General features: G+C 44.0%; 1 protein-coding gene across 2 annotated transcripts; it reads right to left on the bottom strand.

The window, feature by feature from the left end:
• Window positions 1–839: 839 nt before the first annotated feature.
• On the bottom strand, window positions 840–26,136 carry klhl20 (kelch-like family member 20). 2 transcript variants are annotated; one of them, XM_085804079.1, is made up of 14 exons: window positions 25,994–26,136; window positions 23,706–23,769; window positions 20,281–20,538; window positions 20,086–20,194; window positions 17,721–17,927; window positions 8,643–8,801; window positions 8,461–8,555; window positions 4,208–4,323; window positions 3,927–4,110; window positions 3,676–3,819; window positions 2,231–2,364; window positions 1,932–2,140; window positions 1,725–1,831; window positions 840–1,062 (listed from the first exon to the last, which is right to left on the bottom strand). In XM_085804079.1, exons 2-14 carry the CDS (start codon window positions 23,726–23,728, stop codon window positions 978–980), a joined length of 1,830 nt encoding a protein of 609 aa, XP_085660205.1. In that variant the 5' UTR covers window positions 23,729–23,769; window positions 25,994–26,136; the 3' UTR covers window positions 840–977. The 2 variants fall into 2 exon arrangements, with proteins under 2 accessions (XP_085660205.1, XP_085660206.1); XM_085804080.1 differs by having other exon boundaries at window positions 23,706–23,757; window positions 25,974–26,089.
• Window positions 26,137–26,470: the final 334 nt, after the last annotated feature.

Below are 26,470 nucleotides of genomic sequence, written 5' to 3'. Positions count from 1 at the left end.
GGTTTAAGAAACAAAACGGACAGTGTGGTGCAGCTGGAGGCTTGGAGTGTTAAACACTGAACACTTGCTTCATCAGTGTTCAGCATTCAGGGCCGAGGCGTGTTTGGAGGATTTGTGTGTCTCGGATGTTTCCACTGAAGCTCATAGTGATCAACAGGCTACATGGTGAAGTCCTTCAAATACACTCTGACCGTCTGAACTGACATTATTGAGCATTGAAGCAGCACACAGCTACAGCAGCCTCCTGGAGACGCAGCAGTCCCACTCGGTACAAAGAGCTGACGACTGACCGAATGATTAAACCCCCCTCCAAAAAAACAAGAACAACTGAGGGTTTTCTAACTGCTTGATGCTACACGAGGCCCGGAGACGGAGCGCTGTCTGAGCCTAAAGCCAAGTAGAGAGAGAATGAGAGCGGGTCGGTATGCAATGTTGTTGTGTCTCCGGTGGATAATAGGCGGTCCGTCTGCTCTCTGGGTCTGAGCTCATTCGGGGCGGTTGGAACCGGTTAGGATTTGGGGGCATGGGAAGACGAGGGAGGGTGACGGTCGGAGAGAGTGAAAAAGCCTTCGTTTTTCCCCCTCAACTGCAAATTGATGGAGTTTAGTTCCATTTCATTCAGACATTTCAGAGCGAGGAGCTGCAGGAGGACCAGGTCACAGGAGGACGTCCCAGCTGGAAGCTTCCTGGTTCCTGGCCGACTTCTGCGATCCAAGACGACCAGAGCTCAGAGTGGGGGCTGTGGGGGCTGTGTGTGTGTGTGTGTGTGGGATGGACTAGAGTTCAAAAGTTTGTTTGTCAGTCTCATCTTTCCCCTTCACATTTGTTTTTTTTTCCTCCTCATCCTCGCACGACAGGACAGCGTCTCTTTCTGGAGGCACGAGAGTTGGTGAAAAGAGGCATACCATAGCAACGTGATGAGAGGTGAGTGGATGAGTGGGTGGATGGGGTGGGAGTGGGTGGGTGGGGGGCTGGTGTTACCATATGTGGGATTCACAATGAGTCATTTTGATGACACCCACCCCTCCGCCTAACCGCCGGTAGTTCATCCCTCCGTACAACCTGGAAGAGAGGGAACAGTCAGAACAGAAGAGGAGGAGAGACTGTGATTGGTTTCTGTTCTGTCCTCTGATTGGTCTGTACAGACTAACACAGCTGACAGCTTTGATTATATTATACATTTCCCATCTTTGCTGAGCATAAGATTTGTTCAAAATAAAAGGGATAGTTCAACATTTGGCAAATTGGCCCATTGCCATATTCCCTATAGTCTTAGCAGTAGGTTCGTTACCTTTAATTGTTGGTGCAAGCTATTTTTAGAACGGTGGAGCAGAGCTGCAAGCTGCTCAGAGCTACGCTATGGAGGCTAATGGGATTTCTTGGTTTCCCTCATCAAACTCATCAAATACACAATCCAACAACTCCAAAACGCTCTGGTGGACAAGTTGTGACCTGCACATTCACCACGCTATGAGATAATAACGGAACGAAGGCAACGAACCTACTGCTAAGACTATAGGGATTATGGCAATGTGCCAATTTGCCAAAATGTTGAACTATCCCTTTAAATAAAAGCCTGTCCCATATAGACGCCTGTCTCAAATATAAGCTGGGCCAGTTCGGCAGTTGAAGCAAAAAAAAACAACCCGGGTTTCTATCAGAGAATTTAGGGCAGTGTCAGTTATGTCATGTAAACACATCTTGTAGACTCAAGTTCCTCTTACCTCCATGTGTTGGCATCAGGGTCGTAGACTTCTATAGTTTTGAGATACGTCGTCCCATCAAAGCCTCCTACAGCCATCAGCTGACCGTTGACCACAGCTAAACCCACCTGGAGAGCAGTCACACCAACAACGTCAACCAACTGTAACAGTATAGACTTCATCTAGACCACAGAGCTTATGGAGATGAAGTCACCACAACACACTCACCCCGCTCCGTCTGGACGTCATGGCAACCACTGGAGACCACTGGTTGGTCCGGGGGTTGTATCGCTCGGCGCTGCTCAGCTCCGTGGTGTCGTCCCTCCCTCCCACAGAGTAAATCATGTCCTGGTAGACGGCGCAGCCCAGGTGCTTCCTCCTGGTGCCCATGGGAGAGACGGTGTGCCAGCGGTTCTCCTGAGGGTTGTATCGCTCCACTGAGGGAGAGGGAGACACAGGGAGACCACAGTCAGGAATGAGATATTACATCAAAATAATGTTTACTATTATATTTAAATGTACAATACCTGTATTTAACGGTGACGTGCCGTCCGACCCTCCCACGGCGTACAGGAACCCTCCCAGCACCGCCACAGCTACGCCCAGCCTCCTGGTGCTCATGGAGGCCACACGGGTCCACTTGTTCTCCTTAGGATCGTATCTGAAGGACAAAGGGATGACGTCCACCAGTGTTCATTTTGACAAGAATTTTTCATTTAATTTTAGTCTTAGTCACTCACCAAAGACTGGATTTAGTTAAAGTCAGGGTTTCCTGCAGCGCTTTCCTGTTAAGGCGGCCGCCTTAACAACAAAGAGCTGCCGCCTAAACTAACATCTTAAAAAAAAAAAAAAATGTAGCGATATTCGCCGCCGCCCCCCCCCCCCCCGTCGGACGATGGCCGCATCCTCTCACACACATACACACCACAGAGAAGCGCGCACGCATAACAGCAGCGCGTGTTGAAAGCGAAACTTTAATACGGCACGGCACGGCGCGTCCCCCCCCGTCGATCGATCCGCCCCCCCCCCCCGTCGACAGGTCAGACACCACCTTAACTAACAAATTTTCTGGGGGAAACACTGAAAGTCATCACATTTTAGTCTTTTAGTTTAGTTTCAGGTAAAATTTAGTCCATGGAAAGTTTTAGTTTTAGTCTCATTTTAGTCTTTTTTGCCTTTATTTGATAGCACATAGTAGAGATAGACAGGAAAGGGGGAGGCAGAGAGAGGGGGAATGACATGCAGGGCTGCCTGACGCAGGATTTGAATCGGGCCCGCCTGCGGTCTAACCACTGCGCCACGCACCTGCAGCCTGCCTGTGTGGAGGAGTACTAAGTTAGTTAGTTCCAGAGAAACAAACTTTTTTCTGACCCGCCTCGCGTTGGACGGTTCACGCCTCTGCGTCGTCCATTAATTTCTGATAATGGACACCTCGTCGGGCATTATCCCTTACATATTTTATGCTAGAAATAAGGTCCAGATTGTAAAAAACGGCAATAACCCTTTAAATGTTTAAGATATCAGACAAAAGTAACTCATGTAAATATACAATGCAGTTTTTAAATGATGACTTCATTTATTAAGAGAAAAAGCTCTCCACACCTACCTGACCCCACATGAAGAAGTAAGGTAAGTGCCCCCCTTGTAAATCCTGAACTAACTGTGATAAACCAATTATTTTTGGAAAGCCGAATTCAATTTCACTGTCCACACCCCGGCCTGATCACTGCTAGATCTGTTGAATCAAGAAATCACTTCAACAGAACCTGTCTGACAAAGTGAAGCAGGCTAAAAGATCTCAAACAGCAACACATCATGCTGCGATCTAAAGAATGAAATGGAGAAACCCAGAGTGTTTGACCTTGAGGTCAGGAACTGACAGCTGGATGTTCTCCGTCTCATGCTTCAATACTGAAATTGATGAAAGAGTTCAAGCTGAGCTGAGGCAGCAGTTGGGAGTTTTGACTGATACCTTTCTACAATGTTGAGACAGGAGACTCCGTCCTGTCCCCCGACGGCGTACAGGTAACCACCCAGGACGGCCACGCCCACACTGGTACGACAGGTGCTCGTAGGAGCCACGTCGCTGCTCCACTGGTTGGTCTTGGGGTCGTATCTGGACCGGAGGAACACAACAGAGAGAAGAATGGTTTGACTTTTAGAAACGGGAAGAAAATGAGGGTGGGAAAAATAAAATAACTGTATCCACTGGTAACGCCTCACCTCTCCACAGAGTTTAGATACGATGAACCGTCGTGACCTCCCACTGCGTACAGCAGATCGTCCAGGACGCTGACGCCCACGCCGCACCGCCGTTTGCTCATCGACGCCACCATCCGCCACTCATTGGTCTGAGGGTCGTAGCGCTCCACGCTGGAGATGGCGTCCCCGCTGCACCAGCCGCCGACTGGAGCACAAGGAAACGTGACGCACACTTTACGGTTAACAGTGAAACAATAAAGTCTATATTTGTAGTTTCGTCTTTAGCGCGTGAAGATACCGACCTGCAAAAAGCACCTCGCCGCAGCGGATGGGTTTCCTGGGCCGGGTCCTGGGACCCTGCATCAGCGGCCGCTCCTGTGGCAGCAGCAGGTAGTTCTTGGCCTCGTCCACCAGGTCTCTGATAAAACAGACAAACAACCATACAATATATATATGGTTACTGTGTCAACATGTAAAACAAGGCTGATGTGACCTCGTTGCCTGCCTTTGCTGTTAGGACAATATTTGATCTGCTTTCCTATTAAATTGGTAACTAATTATTTGTAGTATTAAATTTAAACCAATTTATTTTGATATTTGATTTGTCCTGCCACAGCTACATGGATACAAAAACACACTCCCTCAGATCAGCCGATTGTATTAGTGTGTGCTGCTTGTTGCTTATTGATTTCAGATGCTGAGAGATATGACAGGAAGTTCCTGACTTAGTAAGTCAATGATTTGTATTTAGGAAGTCAGAAGATTCCTGAATCTTCAGAAATACAATAAAATAATCAGTGCAATAGAATTAATGAGATGCTGTATGGGTGTATGTGCAATAGGAAGAGTGTGTGCAATAGTGCAAATTAGGGATGGGCATGATTAATCATTAAGAATTGTATCGATCACGGAAAAATTTTATCGATTTATTATAAGGGATCATGTAGAGGGCAGAAGTTGTAATGGAGAAATAAACCCCGGTTTTATTTTTTCATAACAACCAATAAACTCTATATAATTATTATTATACAGGCCTATTATTATTATAACACGGTTTAAGAGTGAAATAATTAAATAAATACGCCTGTGCAACAGAGACATGAGCTGTGACACCACGGCTCCGCCTGCTCTGATCAGCAGGTTTGGTTTTCAGCAGCGGTGTGGAAGGAGCCTCCACTCTCTCTGTAAGTTACAAGCTGCAAGTCATTTATCTAACATCACAATTAGTCCGAAGCTGTTTAATGACGGTTAAAATGAAACTTAAGGTAAATATCCTGCATAGTTTGTTTCTCTTTTCTGTGCCGCGCTGATCAGAGCGCCGCTCCGCGGTGTGTTTGCTACAGAAATAATAATAAAACACACGCTTTCACATTTTGAGAGTGCTTGCGATTTTTTTTTTGTACAAGTGCAGCCAACACAAGGCTGAAGAGAGAGGGACAGCAGAGCTGCTCTGACAGCTCAGCTGCAGGTGAGCCAGGCAGCGCAACAATGCCTTTTTTTTTTTTTTGGCACGGGCACCGTCCCTACAGGTGAAGCACAAGCACATAGACGTCCGTGTACGTTGTTATCTGACCTTCTTCCTTCACGGGGACTGCCCTGGATTACTGGCACACGCCATAGCCGCACGCATTTTGTTTTTAATTATAAATATGAATATTAACTCATTGAGTGCCATTGACGTATATATACGTCAATCAAAATCCAACGCTTGAGTGCCATTGACGTATATATACGTCAAATGCACTTTTCTGCGGCTGGTAAATGGGGACGCTGTTGCGCACACTGTGAGTAATTTTGGGGCTTCTGGGATGTGTAGAATGAAGAAGACTGTAGATCAGAGCAAGAAGTGAAGAGGAAGGAGAAGACGAGCGCGATCAGTACAGAGATAAAAAAGTTGGGAAAAGTTTCTATTTCTAGAGGAAAACGACGGGCAGAGCCTGGAACAAGTGTAACGTGGAGCTGGAGGAAGCTTAGCCACGGTGCTGTTAGCATAGCTCCAGCAGTGATCAGAGGAGGCAGGAAAGGTAAACTCATCTAGATGATCAGCACCGAAATGCCAAAGCGAAAGCGGATCGCGGAGTCAGTTTCACCAGTTGCTGTCTAACCGACGTGACGACGAACCGAGAGATCAGCGCGGTGAGTCGCTGCCGCGGCCGCGTCCAGCAGAGAGGCTGAAGACGCCACGACGTCTCCCTCACTACTGCAGAGATGAGGGGATGAAGCAGGAGGAGAAGGAGGAGGGGAGGGGGAGGGGGTTAGGAGAGGGTGAGGGGGCAGCAACTGCAGGAGGAGTAGGAGAGCAGGCATCACTCTGCAGAGTAAGACTCCTACTTGTTGTATTTTAGTTTTTTTGAAAAAACATGTGAAATGAAATTTTCAGATGTCTTACATGTTTTTGAAGTCAAAATTAAAACGGATAAATCACTGTTTTTCTTGAGAGACTCTTTCACAAAAATGCATTTTTCTCAGCTTTCTAGAAAAAAAGTGGTCTTTTTGGTGCAACCAGGCTCTATTCAACTTAAGATCAATTAAGAATGGAACAAGGTACAAACAAATGTTTTTTTCCCTAGTTATATAGAGAGTCTCCTCTTTCCTAAGAGCTGTTTGGTGTTTTCAGAGTCATAGTACAAAATATTTTCTTGGTCTTAAAATATTACTCAAAATGCCCCGAAACGCTGGCACATGGCACTGACCATTTTATAAAACGGCTGGCACTCAAAGAGTTAACGATTAATCGATAATTGATCGTTAATTTTCCCGATGATCGATCAAAAAGATTTCTTCAAATGCCCATCCCTAGTGCAAATGAAGAGAGTGTGTGCGTTGCTGCAGGGTTATAAAATGGACTATTGTTTTTTTATTACCGTAAAATTCGGAATATAAGTCGCACTGGTATCTAAGCCGCAGTCTATTTTTGAGGACTCTGACTGACAGAGATGAGAGACGGTGGTTTAAAAAAAAAAAAACCCATAACAATAATATTATTTTATGTCGGAGACTATGGCGAGCCCAAATGAGTCTCGTTAATTACCGTCATCGGAAACGCCGTTCTGCCCGCGTAGTCGTATGCGGATACACGAGCCACGACGCATTACCGCTTACACCTGTGTTCACAGACATGTGGTCACAATGTGACCCCGACCACCTCCGGGAGGTGGATTGGCCCATCGGATCACAATCCGTCCTCAATGCACCCTGGTTGCCTTACTTTCAAGTGGTCCAGCTCTATCTGACTGCAGTCTGATCACTGAGAACGCATGTTAATACCAGTTTTAAACGGGGTTGACATTTACCTTGGTCTATTGGTCGCACCAGTGTATAAGCCGCACCCAACTTTTTAGATGAAAAAAAAAGGAAAAAAAGTGCGACTTATACACCGAATTTTACGGTAGATGTTTCTGTGCTGATATGAATCTATGCTAGAGGACACAAGTCACGGTCTGGTACGGGTTCGGTACAACAGACACTAATTGAATGTAAAACTAAAAAACATCAGTTATAAAAGTAAAAAAAAAAAAAATAGAATAAAAAATAAAACAAGTGCATTAGGACTGTTAATAATAATACTAGAAGAAAAAACTTGACAAAAAAATTGGCAACTATTAACAAGAACTAACTAACAAGAAATTAACATCAATGTTGGTTTACACAGTTAGTTTAGGCCAGATGCCAGTTGCTTTGGTGATGTTTCTGATGTCTGTGTTCATGTCAAGAGGCTGCTTAAGCACATAACTTGTCTTTTTCACTGAGAAGCCACACGAGTGATATTAATGAAGCAGGCGGCTCCTCTAACTTCACACTCTCATCACTTCTCTTCTTCGTCTGTTATGACAGTTTCTGGCAGCTTTGAGGCTCATTACTGTGCGTCCACACCAAAAGCTTCCAAAGCATCAAAACGCCGGAAGTCAATTCATTTTCAATAGGAGCCAGGCAGCACTGAGCGTCCAAAGCGCCAACTGGCGTCACCGCGCTTCCAAAGCATCACCAGACGAGAAGATGAGCCTTGGTTAACTTTAGGGTAATTAGCTATGACGCGGTTCGGCGGCAACCAGTCAGCATAGAGATGTCCTACGGTTGCCTTTTTTTTCTCTTTTTTTTGTATTTCGGCTCCCCAATGACCAGCGCGATCAAACTTTGACATCAGTCACATGACGAGCGACCAAAGCAGCTGAAAATATTTGCCGTTTTGGAAGCTGTCTTATCTGAAGCCCACCCTCGAGCGTTTTTGACGCTTTGGAAGCTTTTGGTGTGAACGCCGCCACCTGGATTGGAATGAGGACTCCGACATATTCGTCATATGACTGTGTGTAACAAAATGTGACCCCGGTACCGTGGCGGCACGGGACGAATACAAATACCGCTACACCCCAAATCTATGCTCTATTTTTTTTTTTTTTTCCATTTGTGTGTGTTTTGTGATGTGCTCTATGTGACATTCTCTTGAGTCCAAAACAAATCTATCCTAAGGGAGCCAAACTAACTAACTTCATCTGCACAAACAACAGTTTCCTGCTGAAAATGCCCAACAACTCCTCTGTGCACTGACAGCACCCACCTGCACTCCTCGTCACTCTTGATGAGAGGGTCTGAGCCCACGGTGCCCACCAGGAACTTGGGGCTGAGCAGCGGCAGACGGACATGCTGCAGGACCTGTGGGACAGAGGCACACTTCAGCTACAGCAGCTCCCCCACCACACTGGCTGCAGTAACGCTCACGGTTGTGTTGGGAGAACAAACCTGCGGTAGCTGTGGTCTGCGCTCTTGGATGCTGTATTTGACCCAGGCCATCACGGCGTTGAAGACCTGCTCCTCGCTCCGCACGTTCAGCTCGTCACTGGAGATGATGTCGATGAGCTGGTTCGCCGGCAGCAGCATGAACTCCTCGCTCTCCATCACCTGCCACACAGGAGAGCACAGAGGGGATCAGGTCAGACAGTCAACAGCCCCCACACAAACATTAAACATCATCACTGCACTGAGCCCAGGATGACTGAACAGAACAGACCTTCAGCTGACTGGATTTAGGGGATGCTTTCATAAAGACAGATTTTAGCTTAATGAACAGTCTGAATGAACTGGGCTAGTCTCAAGAAGAGCACATTTGCAGGGAATTCTGGGTTATGAAGACATTTTTCAAATAAAAAAATAACATGGGAAAGAATAGGGAAAAAGTTATTTTACAGTGAATGAAGACACTACAAAACCTCTGTTGATGTCTGTTGATGTCTGTGGTTCAGTCAGTCACCGACTATGAAGGTTCCTCTTTTTAATGTTAAATATGAAGGTTTTGACTGTGTGTATTTTTGAACATGTATCTGACCAAATACTTTTTAACCGCTCAACTCTGAACACAGAAAAGTTTGAATCTACCACTAAGTTCTTTCTTTACTGCTGAAATTAAATGGAATCAGATCAAAGCTCAGACTTGGCACCATAATATAGTAAGTCAAACTGAATGTGTTGAAGCACAGCACCTGAAGATCAGAAATTGCTTATACAGCAATAAATAATTTATGCTCCATCCACATAATATCAGAATAGTTTGTTTATGGTACTTTTCTTCAGGGAAAAAACACTCACTTTCAATGAGTCTTATATTTCTTTTTACCTTTGAAGAATAAAATGTTGCATTTTCCATCAAATCTCATCCCAGTCTGCTGCCTCTGCCAAGTCCAGATACCAATATCTCATCCTGTATTCTTTGCTAGATGCAGTGTTTTCCCTGGGGCTCAGAGCACTTTTCAACCATCATACTTTACTGCACAACATGTTGCTGCTGTGGTAAGCTTCTGTTTTCTAGCCTCTATGTACACACAACAGAAGCTCTCCTCTCTTAAAGCTGTTCATATAAATAAAATCACAGGTGCGAATACTGACATTTGTCACAGAGACATGATATTGAGCCGTGTTTTAATGGATTGATTTAAAGTAGCACAGCCGTGTATTCCGAGGACAGTGTTTCCCCCAGAAAATTTGTTAGTTAAGGTGGTGTCTGACCTGTCGACGGGGGGCGGCGGATCTGTTGACGCGGGACGGGGGGGGGTGGTGGCGCGGATCTGTTGACGGGGTGGGGGCGGATCGATCGTCGGGGGAGGGACGCGCCGTGCCGTATTAAGTTTAGCTTTCAACACGCGCTGCTGTTATGCATGCGCGCTTCTCTGTGGTGTGTATGTGTGTGAGAGGATGCGGCCATCGTCCGACGGGGGGGGGGGCGGCGGATATCGTTACATTTTTTTTTTTTTTTTAAGACGTTAGTTTAGGCGGCAGCTCTTTGTTGTTAAGGCGGCCGCCTTAACAGGAAAGCGCTGCGGGAAACCCTGGAGGAATTCTTCTTCTTCTTCTTTCTTTCTTCTTCCAAGGAAGTCATACTTCCCATGGGCAAAAACTTACCAAACTTTACAGAAACATCCAAACCCATGCCAGATTAACTCAACTCCAAGGACATGTGCCCCCCCCCCCCTCCTAGGGGGGGCACAATAAGCGTTTAAATTAAAAAACTTTAAAAATTCCTACCAAACCAACGGTAGATGCTAAAGTTTTGAAACTTCACCAAAATGTCTCCTCAATACTGCTGAAACTTTTGTCCACTTAAACTCATTACAAATTATTAAGTCCATCACTCTGTTTTTTTCAATAACTGTGAAACTTTTAAAATGTATCTCCTCCAGGGATGCAAACGGGGGGGGGGGGTAAGTAAGTAAGTACAATAAGTAAGTAAGTACATTACAATATCACGGGGAAAGGTCAATTTCCAGTAGTTCAACTCCAACCAAGTATTGAGTGCATATAGATGGACATAGTTTTCAGAAGGCCAATATTTCTATATTAAAAATGCTTAAAAAAAAAAAAAAAATTCCTTTGCAATATTTCCATTTTGGAGATATTGATTTTTAGGTCTTCACTGAATGTTAGTCATAATTATTACTATTAAAATAAACTGAATAAATAAAGACATGGGATGTTTCATTCAGTGTGTAATGGACATATAGGCCTATATTATGTGTTAGTTTCACTTTAATTGAACACATTCTACATCGCGGAGGCGACGTCTTTCCACTTAGAGCTTCCTTCACCTCTGAAACGGGGCAGAGCTCCGTGGAAACACCTGCCTGACACAGCAACGTAGGGAACCGTGCATGTCCGCGGCGCACAGCTCCACGGACGTGCACGGGGGGAAAAAACGGCGTCGCTGTTGCACCGACTGCACGCGGGTACGCGCCGCTTAATGAGCGCGCATGTCGCGCGTCTACATTGGAGGTCGGCTGTTACCAGTATAATCAGAGACAACCATGAATGAGTTCGCCTCAGTTTCACGTGATTGTCACTGTCAGCCTGTTAGAAAAACATTTTACTGACCCAAGCTGAGACGCTGAGACCCCCCCCCCCCCCCTCCCCTCAAAACAAAAACTCTTCGGATCTGAACGACTCACACAAGTCACCTAATTGGTCATGAAAAAAGCGAGTTTCGCTTTTCGGCGCGCTGTTTGCATCCCTGCTCCTCCCACAATTTTTGCTCAATTGACACCAAACTGCTACAGAGCATGTCCAGACCGTCCTCCACAAAACTTGTTTCTCGGATTTTTGATTAAGCAAAAATTGAGCCTACAGTGCATGAAAACGTTTGACTGTAAACAGTACTGTAAACATATACCATCAAATTCTTGCTAAATACATTTTCAATCTTCCTGAAAAAAAATGACAATATTTTGGAGTCATGGTTGATGAAGTTTGGCAAATATAAGAATTTTAATTCAAAAACTGAATTTTTGAGAACATTTTGAATTCTGCTCTAATGGGAACAACTGCAGTCAATGTGAGACTGGAATTTTTAAACATCAGATTTTCTCTTATGAAGCAAAACACTTATCATTAAAAACAAATCATCAACATTTCCATGCTGTCAAGATGCAATTTATGTATTATCAGATTTTTGTTTAGATGACTGAATTTCTGACATTTTGACCATTTCATCACAACAGCTGCCCGGGCATTGACTCCCTGAGTGGATAAATGAAGCTACACAGCAGGTCTCACTACCAGCTAATTAGCTCAGCGAGTTAGGAACTGGTTCTTGGTGTCAGAGATTGTGAGTTCGAGACCCAGCAAGGGTGATGATGATGATGATGATGACAGATAAAAATGTCAGATGTCCTCAACATGAAACACAAGTCAGTTGTCCTAATGGTGGCATCACAGTAAGCCTCTAAATTTAAAAATCCAAATAGCTTGGACTGGACCATGTGCGAAGGCTCCTAACATCTTATGGCGCATTTCCACTAGCGCGCTTCGGCTCGGCTTGGCTCGGCGCGCTATTTGCGTGTTTCCACTAGAGCTGTGCGATATTACGATATATATCGTAGTACGATATAAAAACGTCTACCGTACGAAAGAGCCGTCTATCGTTTAAATCGTAATTTTAACTACATTAATCAGAGAGGGCTCTAATTGCAGCACCTCGCCACTACTTTGCGGCGGCATTTACGTCACCCGCGACTTTACGGCACTGGCACTGCAGCATGCACAGGAGGATGGATGCAAACATGTTGCTGCACCGTTGTTGTTATTAGCAACCTAGCCGCTAGCTATCGAACGGAGCAGCTCTGTGCTGTAGCCACGGTAACCCGGCTCTGCGGCTTGGAGGTGTGGTCGCCCGCTGAGCTGAGCTCTGCTCTGGCTGCACAGGTGAGGAGCTGAGGCAAAGCATCTGAGTGTGACAACTTTTAATAAGAAAGCTATGAAAACACATTACTTGTGCTCTTTATTCTCTATTCACTTAATAGCCTTAACAGCCTGAAGCTTAGCCCCCTGGCTGCTGTTCAATGGTTTGTTTATTAGTATATGAATGATAACTGCCCTTGTATTGATTCTACTTCTTTAAAAAAAAAAAAAAAAAGGGAGGAGAGGAGCGGAGGAGCAGTAGAGCCGTTGCAAGCGGCACTTTCAATTGTTTAACGTCCGGCCGTTGTTTACGTTACGCCGTTGTTTACGTTCGGATCAGGTAATGCTCTGAAGGCTAGACCGTCCCATTTACCGACCGTTGATGCAGCCGACGGAGGAGCCTCCGAAGCCGTTGCCTCCGGAGACCGCGTAGGCTGGGTCCTCCGAAGGCTGCCCGGCAACCAGCTCTCCGTCAGAGCGGGTCTTCAGTGCGAGTGGGAACATTGTTACATGTAAGAGAACTTGTCTCAAGCCTGAAAAAGTTGACCAGCTTGTGTTCTTAGCTCTCAACTTGTGAAAAATGTGAAACAAAACATTTAAAAAAAATGTCATGTCATTTTAAGAGGTTTCACAAAGTTGTGTTCCTACTAAACCTCTCAAACAGTTTACACTTAATTAGCACTTTTAGTTGTTACTTGAAAGGCATACCTGAATGTTACTTGAAGCAACATTGTTTACATCATTTCTTTGCACTTTATACTTGATACTACATACTTGAAACTGATTATTATGTGGACCATTTGTCCACTGGATATTTGTGTTTTATATTATTTTTTTAATGTATTTTTTACTGTATGGAATTAAATGTGTTTGGTAAATAAAAGGAGAAAAGATAAGAGAAATTGCCATTCATTTCATATATAATGTTAAGACAAAATAATATATCGGGATATATATCGTTATCGGGATATAAAATTGTCTATATCAGGATATTAAAAAAAATCCATATCGCACAGCTCTAGTTTCCACTAGCACGCAGTACCTGCAACCAGGTACACTTTTGGTATCACCTCAGCCCTGGTTCCAAGCGAGCCGAAGCGTTACTAGAACGTGACGTCAGCCGACTGCCTTCCACTGATTGGCCGGTGAGTGTCGTCACTGGAAGCGACGACCGACAACAGAAATGTTCCTGCTGAAGCCTGTTATTACCAGAGAATTTCTAATATTGAGACTGGCTCTGTTATTACGTGACTTTATGAAGTTTTAATATTTTTTCATGCGAGAAAGTTACTGTTTAGATCCCCAATGTGCGGTTAGTTTATCCAAACGACGGCTGTTTAGAAGTTTGACCCGATGTTTTTCGGAGAAGTGAAGCTCCAGGTCCGAGCAGCGACCGCGACATCACAGAGGCAGCAGCCCGACTCCTGACGTGCTCCGCCGGCCAGCCCACGGTCATCACCCCGAGGAGAAAACGACCGCTAATTAACTTACCCGATGGCTTTTAGAGGTTTACCACCGGCTAAATGTCGGATAAATGTTGGTCTCATTGATGAAATCTAACAATTGTGGCTGTAGCAGAAGTTTGTTTGTGGTTAGACACAAGAGCAGCACTGCCTTGGGGTCTACTCTGTACGCACAGAAAACACCACATTTACATCAATAAATAAATGTTTTACAATGAACCAGGCCGATCTCAGAGCTGGCAAGACTCTCCGGTAAGGCATATTGAACGGCTAAATGCCGTTAACGGGACGAGAGCAGTCAAAACGGCGGTTTAAAGCTAGCTACAGCGAGGGTAGGTTCACTTCCTGTTTACAAAGTAAAAGCACCAATTCTATCGTAATGGCTTTCCTTATGATAAAAGGCAACGGGTATTTTATTTTGTGAAAATAACCGGAAGTGCGTTGCTCACTACGGCTAGCTTTAGTGACACCGACTTCGTCGAAACAAAATTGTAAACAGCTGGTATTTTGTCAGATTTTCAACACGTTGGGGATCTAAATGACTACTTTCTCGCCTGAAAATGTTTCAAATGTTGCTAAAGTTATATATTTACAGAGTTTAGAGCGTTGCTCGGCGCCGTGTAAATAACGTCACGGCGGCACTAGTGATACTCAGTTGTAATGGAAACACAACCAAACCGAGCCGAGCCGTATCGAGCCGAGCCGTGCTAGTGGAAATACGCCATTAGACTCATAGTAGATGTTTGACAAATACATATCAGAATTTTACCTCAAAAACCGATTTTTCTTTTTACTGTGGTGTCAAATCTGCCTACACGACAGTGAATGGCTTACTCAATTTGTGAAGCCACTGTTGCAATGCCACTTGTCAATTAGCTCAGTGTGATAGACAACGGTCTTTGGTTCCAGAGGTTGTGGGTTCAATCCTCAACTGGTGCAAATTGAACATTATAAGGTCAACTGTCCTGTCTTCCTATTCTCCTGTTTGTTGCTCAGAATTGCCTAAATTTGCCTTAAAGTAGCCCGGACCCGACCCATCGCTGCACAGCAGCTATAATTAATGTTGTTACTACCTGTGACACCTTCTCAACACTGTGCATTGTCTCCAGTGTAGTCTGATGGCTAGTCAACAAACTTCATTGACTAAAGCGACTCAGACATGACTCAGTATGAAACTGTAACAGGCTCCACATATGAACCAAGGTGGTGAAGGAGGGGCAATCAGTCACAGCTGTGTGTCCACACAGGAGTCTAATCAGTGTTAAGTGGAGACAGCTGTGTGGATGGACCAGGCCTGTGTTCACATACACTGATATTTAATCTGAGCTTTATCAACCAACACCTTCACTTATGCTGCGTTCGATTGCACTCGGAACTAGGAAAGATCCGGGTTGGAAATTCCGACTTCCGAGGTAAATGCGTTTCATTGCAACCTCGGAAAACATGGCCGGCCACAGTAAGCTGATGTCTTTCGAGCATCCAAAAGTACTGCTGGGGAAGAACATTAGCTGCTTGGGGGAGAGAGAGAAAGAGAAACGCCACTTCTTGAACGCAGCAGCGACAAGGGGGCAGTTGTCGGTCTGAGAAGTGAAGCTCACTTCCGCGTTCAAAAAACTGCAATCCCCTCGGATTCCTCTGGGGGCTGGTGTCAGAAGGGAGCATTCCCCATAGACCCCCATGTTAAAATCGCCGACTTTACATCCTCAGTAAACATGTTAAAAGCCTGGTGTCAGAACGTTTTTTCGTCTCAATCGATAGTTTCTACCCCCGCACACACTCTGAGGGGGGTGAATTTTTTTTTAACTCTACCGTTTGTTTTACTGTTATTAGGTTAAAACTCTGGCCAATTAGGGCGCGGAAACGTTGAGTGACAGGTCCGAGCAGCTCCGTGGACAGCTGCTTCAAGGCCAGTGGGCGGGTTCTCGGCCGGCCAATCCAACATGGCGCTGTTCAGGCCGCCATATTTGAGTCACAAAAACGACTCCCCAAAACCAGTGGGTGACGTCACGGACGCTACGTCCATTCTTTTTACAGTCTATGAGCAGCGAGGGGAATCCTGCATGCGTCATAGTGAGCCGTGCAGATGTCAACTCTTGCTGCAGTACGCGTGGAACTAGGCTATATTCCCTTTTCCATAACTTCTCCTTAAATGTCTAGGTTGGAAAATAAATAGCCTAAATAAATAAAAACCTCTCGCGGTGTGCGACGCCATATTGCTGTGACGTAATTCCAACCGACTCGGGCTGCTTGGATGCTACCCGAGTTCCCGAGTCGGAGTTCCGACTTTAAGGGCCGTTCTATTGCGATATTTCCGAGTTCCGAGTGCAATCGAACGCAGCATCATCTTCAAACACAATTAAATGACCTAATTAAAAACAGAGTAATCACCAATATGACTCAACTAAAACAACCCTGCCTTAAGTCAATTCTTCATTTGCGTTCCCTCTTCACAGCTCCAAACTGACATTTTTCTGGCCGTTCATATTTCTGCTGAATCATTTACAACCAATGTGCAAAAGCCGGTGAAAACTGAAAACAATCTATTTTAGTGGAAGGTAGCTAGATAACATGACATAATATGCTAATAAGCTTATACATGACATCATTGCATTGTATTTGCCTCCTGTCTATAGCCTGCTGCTTTTGGCCCTTTATCTCTTTGCTTCTCGCTTACTGTCTATTAGGGATGCAACGGTTCTCGGTAAAATACCGAACCGTTCGGTACGGCCTGCACGGTGCAATACGCTCTTGGACCGCGGTATTTCAGATTCAGCTTCCATCAGCTCTTACTGCTTTACAGGCAGCTGTGCCGTGTATGTGTGTGCCTGGCCGTTTAAGGCGAAAGCCCGCCCCCGCGAGTCGATGTCCAATCACTGTTGAGCCTCCACACACTCACAGTGACTCCCTCCCGCAACTGAAAGTGCAGCAGCTCACACACGGAAGAGTGGAAAAAAAAAAAAAAAAGAAAACAAACAGGCAAATGTTGAACTATCCCTTTAAATGGAAAAGAGATATGGTTTGTTAAAAAAAATGCTTAGTGGTTAACATCTGAAAAGTGTAATCTAGGTGGAAATAAGAAACTGTTAATTTTGAGAAAGAGCAGCAGCCAATAGGGAGACGCCAACACCTGACCAATGTTAAAAAAAAACCTCAAAGTCCTACTGAGACAGAGAAGAGTGCACCATTGCTTCTTTTTTAACAGTTCTCTTTACATTTATTGAGAACAGCAGCACGCTGTACCGTGGCCCTGCTCTGTACTGTGTACGCACAAGCTTCCAAAGTCACATGCCTCCAAGTGATGTTTATAATCATGAGTCAATAGACTATCTGGACTTCTTCCATGTTTACAAAGCCCGGTATGACTTTACTGTCAAACACAGAATCACACCAACAACCGCATTAGTTACTGTGTGCACACATCCTGAGGCCTGGAAAAAGGGTCAACTGATCCTCTGATGACACACACAACATGCTGCAGTACGCACCGACACATACTTGATCCCACAAGCTGTTCACATGCACAGAAACCATATTATTGGTAAACAATGTTTTTGACTGGAGGCATGAGAGATGTTAAATATTGTATAATAAGAGACAATACCAATGTAACTTCTGAAGAGACAATACCAGTGTAACTTCTGTAGCATGTGACTTGTTTTTAGAAATCAGCTGCTCTCATTTACGTTGCTCTCACCTCCTGAAAGTTGTGCTGGGTAAACTTGTCAGCGATGCGGAGCAGCTCTCGGCAGGAGTGTGTGTCTGCGAAGGCCCTGATGCCCAGACAGTTGGAGGGATCCAGCTGCCGTTTGAGAAACTCACAGCAGGCCTCCTGGATCTCAGCCAGCTGGAGGAGGCAGGCTGCAGGGAGCAGCGTCTGAACGTTCCCCTCCTCCACCGTCACCTGGGAGCAGGGGGGGCACAGGATCCACACAGTTTAGAAAAAGATAACACTTCAAATCTCCACACACACAGTAACACATGTATCTTGTTCGGTCCTCGTCTGAACTGAAGCTCTTGAATTACCCCGTTTTTGACTGATCTGTAAAATTCTTGGTTGGCACCGTGGATGATGATGATGATGATATAATATATGGATGTGGAAGTGGTTTTAGAATTAAGCTGCATCAGGAAAAAATGATAGTTTGTATGATCTGTAGTATTGAATTGGAGGAGTGCACCGTCAGTGATCTCAACATATTAATCCGTCAACAGACACCCAAGCCTGAGCATAACGTACTTTAAGGCTCCAGACTAACTTTATTTACAAGGAGCACCGTGACATTCCCTTGCTTTAAATTTTATGGGTGCACACCAGAAACTGATGTAAATCAAAGCAAATATTCACATTTTCTTTTCATTCATGATCCTCACACAGATTGGACTAACACCTGTAATGACAGATTCCAGATTCTTTGAGTCACCCCTTCAATGCTTTACCAGTGTTAAAAATGTACCGGTTGCACATGTGCAGGTAGATGAAAAATTTAATTGCAGCGTCTCAAATTTTAGGGGCAAAATGCTTCCATTTAGGGGCAGTCTGGAGCCCTGCTTTAAAGGGGACATATTATGGAAACAGTGTTTCCTCCAGGATTTTTTAAAAAGAGTGGCGGCGAGACCGGATCGTCCGACCGGGAGGGGGGGGGGTTCACACCGTAACGCCGGGGCTACACCGGACGCGGAAGCGCCGAGAAGCGGGGGCATTTTCATTTCGGCGTCCAATCCTCCGCCGCCTCGCACCCTGCAGCGATCGTTTCGCCATTTGGTCTATTTTGTGCACGAGCCGCGAGCCATCGCGTCAATCTTGGCAGGAAGAAACACACGAAGAAACACAAGAGAATCCGCTCAATTTTCAAAATAAAACACCGGGAATGACAAACACGTAAGGCCAATGTGTGTACGTTTGTAGCCTATTTGTGTTTATTAATCGAACCAGGGCGCGAGAGATGAACACTCACACAGCTGAGGGGCGAAGTGCTTGTCCCCCGGCCGCCACAGAGTCGTTAATTAATGTACACTGGATGCGCTCGTTGATAAGTTTCGCTTTTAATGAGGAGGAAATAAAGAACTCAGCTGTGATTGAAAAGCATTAGTCGAAAGTTGTAACTGTGTAGTGGAAAGGAGTGCAAAGTAGGAAATGGTAACTGGTTGTGGAAACCCTGCTTTACATTGTTTTAACATTAATTAAAAAAAAATCATCATCATTCTGAAGGTGTGGCGGCTTTTATTTTGCCGTGGCGGTGCGCCACGATCAATTACATGTAGAGGAAACCCTGGGAAATATCACTTTTTGAAGGCTCTTTAACATATATCTGGGTGTTTGTCTTGCCTTCTGGCCCCCAAAATGTGAGAATTGACAAATTTTCAGGCTCCCTAGGTTGAAATCCATGTGGTTGTACGAGCTGTTCCCTCAGTTGTCTTCCAGTGATGTAACTAGGATTCGTTTTGAGAGTATGATAAAGTGCTGTGATGTTCAATCCTTGCATGTCACAGATATCTCTTTAAGACACCTGGGAGCTATTTAATTTGTAGAAAGAGGGCTGAATATGTCTCCTTTAAGGTTATTATTCTTCAAACCTTCAGTCATAAGAGGTAACTCCTGAAAGTGTAAAACCATGATGGGAGTAGAAGTTGTTTAGCTTCGCCTTTATTGGCATGGGGGTAAAAAAAGACTATGTAGACTTTGTCCAGGTTGTGTGAGGACTGAGTCTAGTACAGATTAAAACACCATGTGGGATGGTGTCGTTTAAAAAGTTAACAGACATTTAGTCAGTTAAACGAACTACAACAATATACGGAAGCTTGTTTACTTCTGTTGCTCTGGGCTGTATGGTTAGTTACATATATTTAAACTTTTCAACTCTTTTTCTCTAAATTAGAGCAGATTTAAAAAGCTCCCCATTCTGAACCACTGAAATGGATTACATTTAGTTCAGTGAGTCCTGCAGGAGCTGTGGTTTTAGCTATCTTAGGCAAACACCTGCTTACGGTTATGCATTCAAATTAATACCCCGACACTGACGCCAGTATGGATAAGCAGTGCTCCGTTGCTCTCTCGTTACCTGTGAGGTGTAGGCAAAGTCGATGAGTAGCTCCATGGCTCTCTCGTCGATGTCGCGGATCACCACCTCCGTCTGCCTGCTTTCTGCCAGCTCGCCGGTGAACATGGCCCTGAGAGGACAGCACGCTGGGTTGGCTGGAGTCATTTCCACATACATCCATCTTTAACAAATCAATTCTGCGCTCCTATAGGTTACCTGAAGTAGGGGCTGCAGGCCGACAGGATCACACGATGAGCGTAGATCTTCTTGGCCCCCACCACCAGCACCACGTCGCACAGCTCCCGGTGTTTCCTCAGCAGGTTGATCACCTCCAGCGTCTGCCGCGGGTGTTTGTCCGAGACGTAGGGCATGCGCGCGGGCTGGGGGACCCCTTCAGGGAGTTTGTTGGGGTCCCCCAGAGTACAGCGGCTGGTGATGTCCATTCCAGTGGCGTCTTGGCGTGCGCTGGTGGCCCTGAGGATTAGACAAGCAATAATTAAGAGGGCCGATATATAGATGTACTCAAGTTTGACACAAAAGAGTTGGTGAATTCAGTGAATAACAATGAATAAGAATAATTCTGATAGAAACACACTGTACATCACAGTTTGTTGTGTGTTTGGCAGCAAAAGGGACCAACACGATATTATAATACAGTGTGCCATGAGTTACAAAATGTTACAGGTTTTCTCTTTTTACAGAAAATATGTTGTACTGCTTTCTAACCATTGTCTAATGATCTGTAAATGGATTATTTTCTCTGTGATTCTGTACCATTATCGCACAACAAAAATATTTTTGGAAAGGGGGGGTCCAAAAAAATATCCCCAAATGAACCAAAAAAGGTGTAATTTTCATCATGCACCATTGGAATGTGTGCAGTAGAGCGTTAACATATTAGCTCAGGGTTCAGAAACATTTTGGTTTCCTCTAAATGCAATGAAAATGAAAAACAGGTGGAGACAGAGGGAAGATCCTCACCTGTTTTTCATTGCTGCTGCATTTATGAGGAATGAGAGAGGAAAGGAAGGAGATGTTTTATTTGTTGTGGCTTTTAAGTTGAGCTAAACTGTGGTCAGTGATGGTGATACATCCATCAGTGCTGGAATAAGGCAGAGGCAGAGACTCTTTATGGAGGTGGTGAATCAAGCCAGGTGTGAGGTTATCTTGGATGAAAACCAAGATAATGGATTGGATCAAATCTTGAAAATGGGTTGCTCAAAACTAAAAACAGATTCTGAGATCGAATTGGATCACGTAATCTAATTTTTGGTTTGATCCAGATTAAAACCAAAATTAGATTGTGTTGTTATGATCAAATAAGCAACATTTATAAAAATGTAGTATTTCACACAATTTTAGTATTAAAGTAAATAAAATTAACTTTTGATTATTTCAGGAAAAAATAACTTTTCCCCAACAACTGGATAATTAAATGAAAATTTTAATTTGTATTTTGAATTTGAAACACATGGGATCACAATGTAGCCTATTTGACAAATGTACTGTAAATTTGTTTTATTATTCATTTGTTGTGGGTCAGATCAGATCTGGCTGTTTAAAAGACATGAACGAAACAAAAAATAGCACAAGAAACTATACATACAACCCATTTTCAAATAAATCCACTCCGAGTGACTCCATGCTGCTGTTCTACCTGTTGTTTACAGACCTATCAGCCTTCAGTGTGATACACAGTCACATTTAGAGCACTCATTATCTGGATCAGACTGATCCAAATCCTACTTTGCTTTGAACAACTCAGATAAAAGTAAGACAGATTACATGATCCTGGATAGCAAAAAAAGGATTTCAAAATCCGGATAATATTGATCCAGATTACACCTTCTGAACAACTGGGCCCTGAGGATTGTTTTTAACTAATCAGACAGTCTCCATGTTAATACAGCCAGGTTAATACAGGTGTGGATGGAGGACGTCCAGCCCCGTCTCCACACCTAAACCCCACTGACAACACCTGTAATGTGATGGAGAGGACTAATGTGAAAGACTGGCTTTCACCAAACACTAAACTGTTCCTACATTAAATCGACACGTGGAGGACGTGACCTTGTTTTCTCTGTAACATTTCAGGTTTGGAAACACTGCATCTTGTTCGTTGTTCTAAAAATAAACGGAGTGGACTGAGATGACACGACGGGCTTTAAAAAGTTCCAGGGAGAAAGTCTTTCACAGTCATTTCACTCCTCCATTAGTTGAGCAGAGGAGGCCGTCACGTGGGCCAATGTGGAGAAAGAGGAGAGTGTTCACTGCCACAAGTAGAAGAGAACAATATCGAGTGAGAGGAGTCATCCCAGCATGGCCTGAGAGCATGACCAAGCATTTCTAAAACAGTTCTCATTTTAGCAGCGAGCAGGGAAGGTCATGCTCATCTTGACGTCAACTTTTAGGCTGTGTGTATAACAGATGAATCTAGAGTCAGGTATGGAATCTCAGATCTCACATTGCATAGCAGGTATTCATTTGAAAGTAATTTTCCGTTTTGACATTCGGAAACAAGTGGATATGGACTACAACTATCTTTTGTTTGTTTTCATATAAGGAGTTGTGTGTAGAATTCAGTGGCATGTCACAATGAGGTTACAGATGCTGTCAGCTGAATAACCCTCTCCTCTCTGCCTCTATAGTGAGCAGGAGAACCTACAGAGTCCTGCTCCCTATGTAGATATGAACTGTTCATTCTAGGCTAAAGGGAAACACAATGATTCACCGTTTCAAAAAACAATAATGGAAACATAATATGGGTGAATACTATAATTGATTTCCGTCCTACATACTGTACAGGTCCCTAAAGCCTCTAACCATATCTCACAGACTATGACTGAGTAAAAGTGAAAAATACACATTACATATGAGTAGCATAATGAGTTACTTCCAAAAGAGCTCATTTTATGGAAGAGATTCTGTGCCATCTGGGTTTGAATATGAATTTCTAATATTGAATTTTTTTCAGCATCAAAATCAGACTTTGAATTTTAAAAGCATCACATTTCAAGCACTGAGTTTTTTTATTGCCTCAGATTTTTTTTTCAACGTTGAAATAAATTCAGTGTAAAAAAAAAATTGATGTCTTAAAATATTCAGTTTTTCAAAATTCAACATCTCAAAAAAAAGAAAAAAAATCAGTGTAAAAAAAAATTTCAACAAGAGCTTGTTTATATTTCTTAACTGAGAATGCTTTTATCACATTATAAAAACAACTGATCAACTTTATCTGTTCACCCAAATCAGTCTCATGCAAACATTCGTAGTACTACACTGGCCAGTGGTCACACACACTTCAATTAGAAGCTGTGCAAGGCAACAGAGCTGTGGTCAGACTGACCTGGTCCTCTGTGGGTTGGGAGGTGACCCCCCCCCCCCAAAAAAAAGACTGGTCTTCAAGAAAAGGATCAAGGGAAACCTGCATTACTGTAGGACAGGGATTTAACTGCCTGCACAAGCTTATGTGGTGATGTAAGCAGCAGGACGGCTGTCGCTGAGTCATGGGAGGGAGGTCACACAAGATCAGTCAATATGACTTACTGGGTACAGCTCCTTAGCAAAATGGATATTTGTAGTTGGGCTGACATAGAAGAGGAACGACAGATCACAAATTCCTCCATTCAAACCACACCTACCTGCGCATTGGCTTTGCTTCCATGCACTGAAGAACAATGTTTGGTCCCACACCTTGAGGTTAACCTACAAAGTGGACAAAACAAAGTCAGACTCTCTTTGAAACATGTTGCTGTGTTTGCCAGAGAGAGAAAGCCTTTCACAAATCATGTGGTCACTTCAGGTTGTTATGATTTCTTATGCTTGTGAAGGCACAGCAATTACTTTTCCTATAATCCATGTTCTATCAACTACTGAATTTGATCTATAGATACCAGATTGATCTGTTACAATTTCTTTTTAAGTAAATTTTATATACTGTAACCTTTATAATGTATGGATTTTGTTGACACTGTTAAAACTGGTTCTTCAACTAGTTCTGCAATCTGTGGTTGTTTGGGGACTATAATTACTTGTGGGGACATTTACAGGTGCATCTGAAAGTAGAATATAATGGAGATCATGGTAGTTGAGCTACTGAACCAGACTAGAAAACCTTTGCAGGTGTTTGGAGTTCATTAGCTGATCAGAGTGTGGCACCATTAGGTTACAATAGTGCAGTTTTTCCACATTTTTTTGAGAGAGTGAATTTGGGGTTTCCATTAAATGTAAGTCATCATTATGGCAATTAAAAGAAATCAATGCATAAAATATTTCAGTCTGTGTTTATTGAATCTATATAATACGAGTTTCACAAATTGAATTAAATGACTGAAATAAGTTAATGTTTCCATGATATTCTAATTTATTGAGATACCTGTATCCTTTCCTCTCTCCTTTGATATATGAGTTGGTTTAGAAATTGTGTCACCCTCAAAAAAGTACCACAGAGCTGCACCTTTCTGTAACAAAACTACCAAAAACAACCCACAATGATTTCCATTACAACCAAGACACAATCATAGGAAAGGCTGCAACACGTACAGATACTGTTCACTGTATAGCCTACACCCTAGTTACACTCAAGTGTTACTTTTTACTAAAAACAAAACACTACAGCTTCTCCACACGATTCAGTGGATTCGTTTTATTAAAAATCGCGTAGTTTCCTTAAATAGCTGTTCCACTAGACAATGTTAACTGCATGTTCTCAACTAGCTGCTGAGTCCTGAACGCTGAAGCCCACAGCTGTCACGCCTGGGATCCACTGGCGTTCGTTTCGTCCGCCGCGACGCGGCTGCCTGTTCATTTCTATGGGACGCGTCAAACCGTTAATGACGCGCCCGCAAAGCATTCTGGGTACGCGGCGCGTCCGTTCGAGCAGTTGCGGCGCGTCCAAAAGTTGACCGGAGCTCAACTTTATGCAAATGAATGCGTCCGACGCAGGGTCGCTGTCCAATGGGGAGCGAGATAGAGAACAGCTCGGGGGGGCGGGGGTCTGCTTGTCCACTGTCCGTTAACTCGCCGGTCTGTGTTCCCGCCTACCGAAGCGTCCGTTTTTTCAGAGGCGTCGCGTCCGGCAAGAAATCGCATTGACGCCAGTGGATCCCTAGCGTCAGACAACTGCACACTGAGGTTATGTGGACCGTATCACATATCAGGACTAATTGGTCGAAGACCAGGCAGGCTAAACGGATACTGTTGCATGCAGACTGCAGCGGCTAACGTGTTCATTTACTGATAACATCAGCTCTGAGTCAAAGCCTCCTCGGTATCAGCCATATCACACTATATAACGCTATTACAGCGTCAGTCTTTAAGGCTTATTTGCCACCTACATTCTTCGCGAGACTAACAAGTAGCTCGGTCGGACAAACTGTCTGTGGTTAGCCGTTTCAGGAGATAGCCAGGTCCGGATACGCGCTCTGCTAATCGCTTAGCTGATCCCATTTTCCGATAGTGTGTCAAGCAGTGACTTTTATTTAGCTTTATAGTGGCTGTAGCAGAAGCGTGTTAGTTAAATAGACGGAACCCGTACCTCTGTGACATTTATTGAAGCCAAACCTATGACAATCAACAAGCTAGCTAACGCCGAGGACGCTATGTGCTACCGCTAGCTCCGTGGTGAGGACTCCACGGACGATTCCGATTACAAGGCAAACCATTTAGGTTAAAGGTGAATTTATTCAAACATAGAAAACCATATAGCATAGTATCCATGCCTGAGCCAAAATAACAATGCTATCTGTGGCCACTTGAGAGTCGGTCACAGCGTCAGGTCAGGAACGAGGGGCTGTGTATCACAAACTGTAATGCTAACATTAACTAAGTTAACATTAGCGCTTCAGAAACGGCATGTGCTGATATTATAAGTAGTGACAACTGTCTGACAAAATAATTAAAAAATAAACACCACCACTGTGGCTCTTACCTTATATTTCCATCCTCACGACAGATAGAAGTCGGCCAGGCAGCTAATGTTTACACTTTTATGCCGTCGGCCAGACACTGGTGCTTTTCTTCCTCGGTAGCATGCGCATGCCAAATGCCGAACGCCATATCCGGAAAGCCTTTTCAAAATAAGGGCATGGAATTACGTCATTGCATTTGAACTACAAATCTATAGATTGATTGCAACTGGATACACAGGGGAGTGCACTGATGTCTCTCCACAAACCAATGTCGATGCGGTACCAGATTATTGTGATCAAAAGGGATCTGAGGATGAAGTGGTCGCTTTGTTTTTGTTTTTTTAGGTTACCAGTCAAACATTCATTTGGAGGTTCTCCAAAACCCAGACACATCCATGTGGGAGTACTACTCATACACCGGGGCCCAGGTGTTCAAAAAGTGTAATCTGGATTAAAATTGTCATCAGGATTACGCAATCCATCTTACTTTTTTTTTT

Source organism: Trachurus japonicus, chromosome 17 (genome assembly GCF_045865225.1).
Source record: "Trachurus japonicus isolate A0001 chromosome 17, Traja_1.0".
Classification (NCBI taxonomy): domain Eukaryota; kingdom Metazoa; phylum Chordata; class Actinopteri; order Carangiformes; family Carangidae; genus Trachurus; species Trachurus japonicus.
This window is presented reverse-complemented; position numbering and strand designations above follow the sequence as displayed.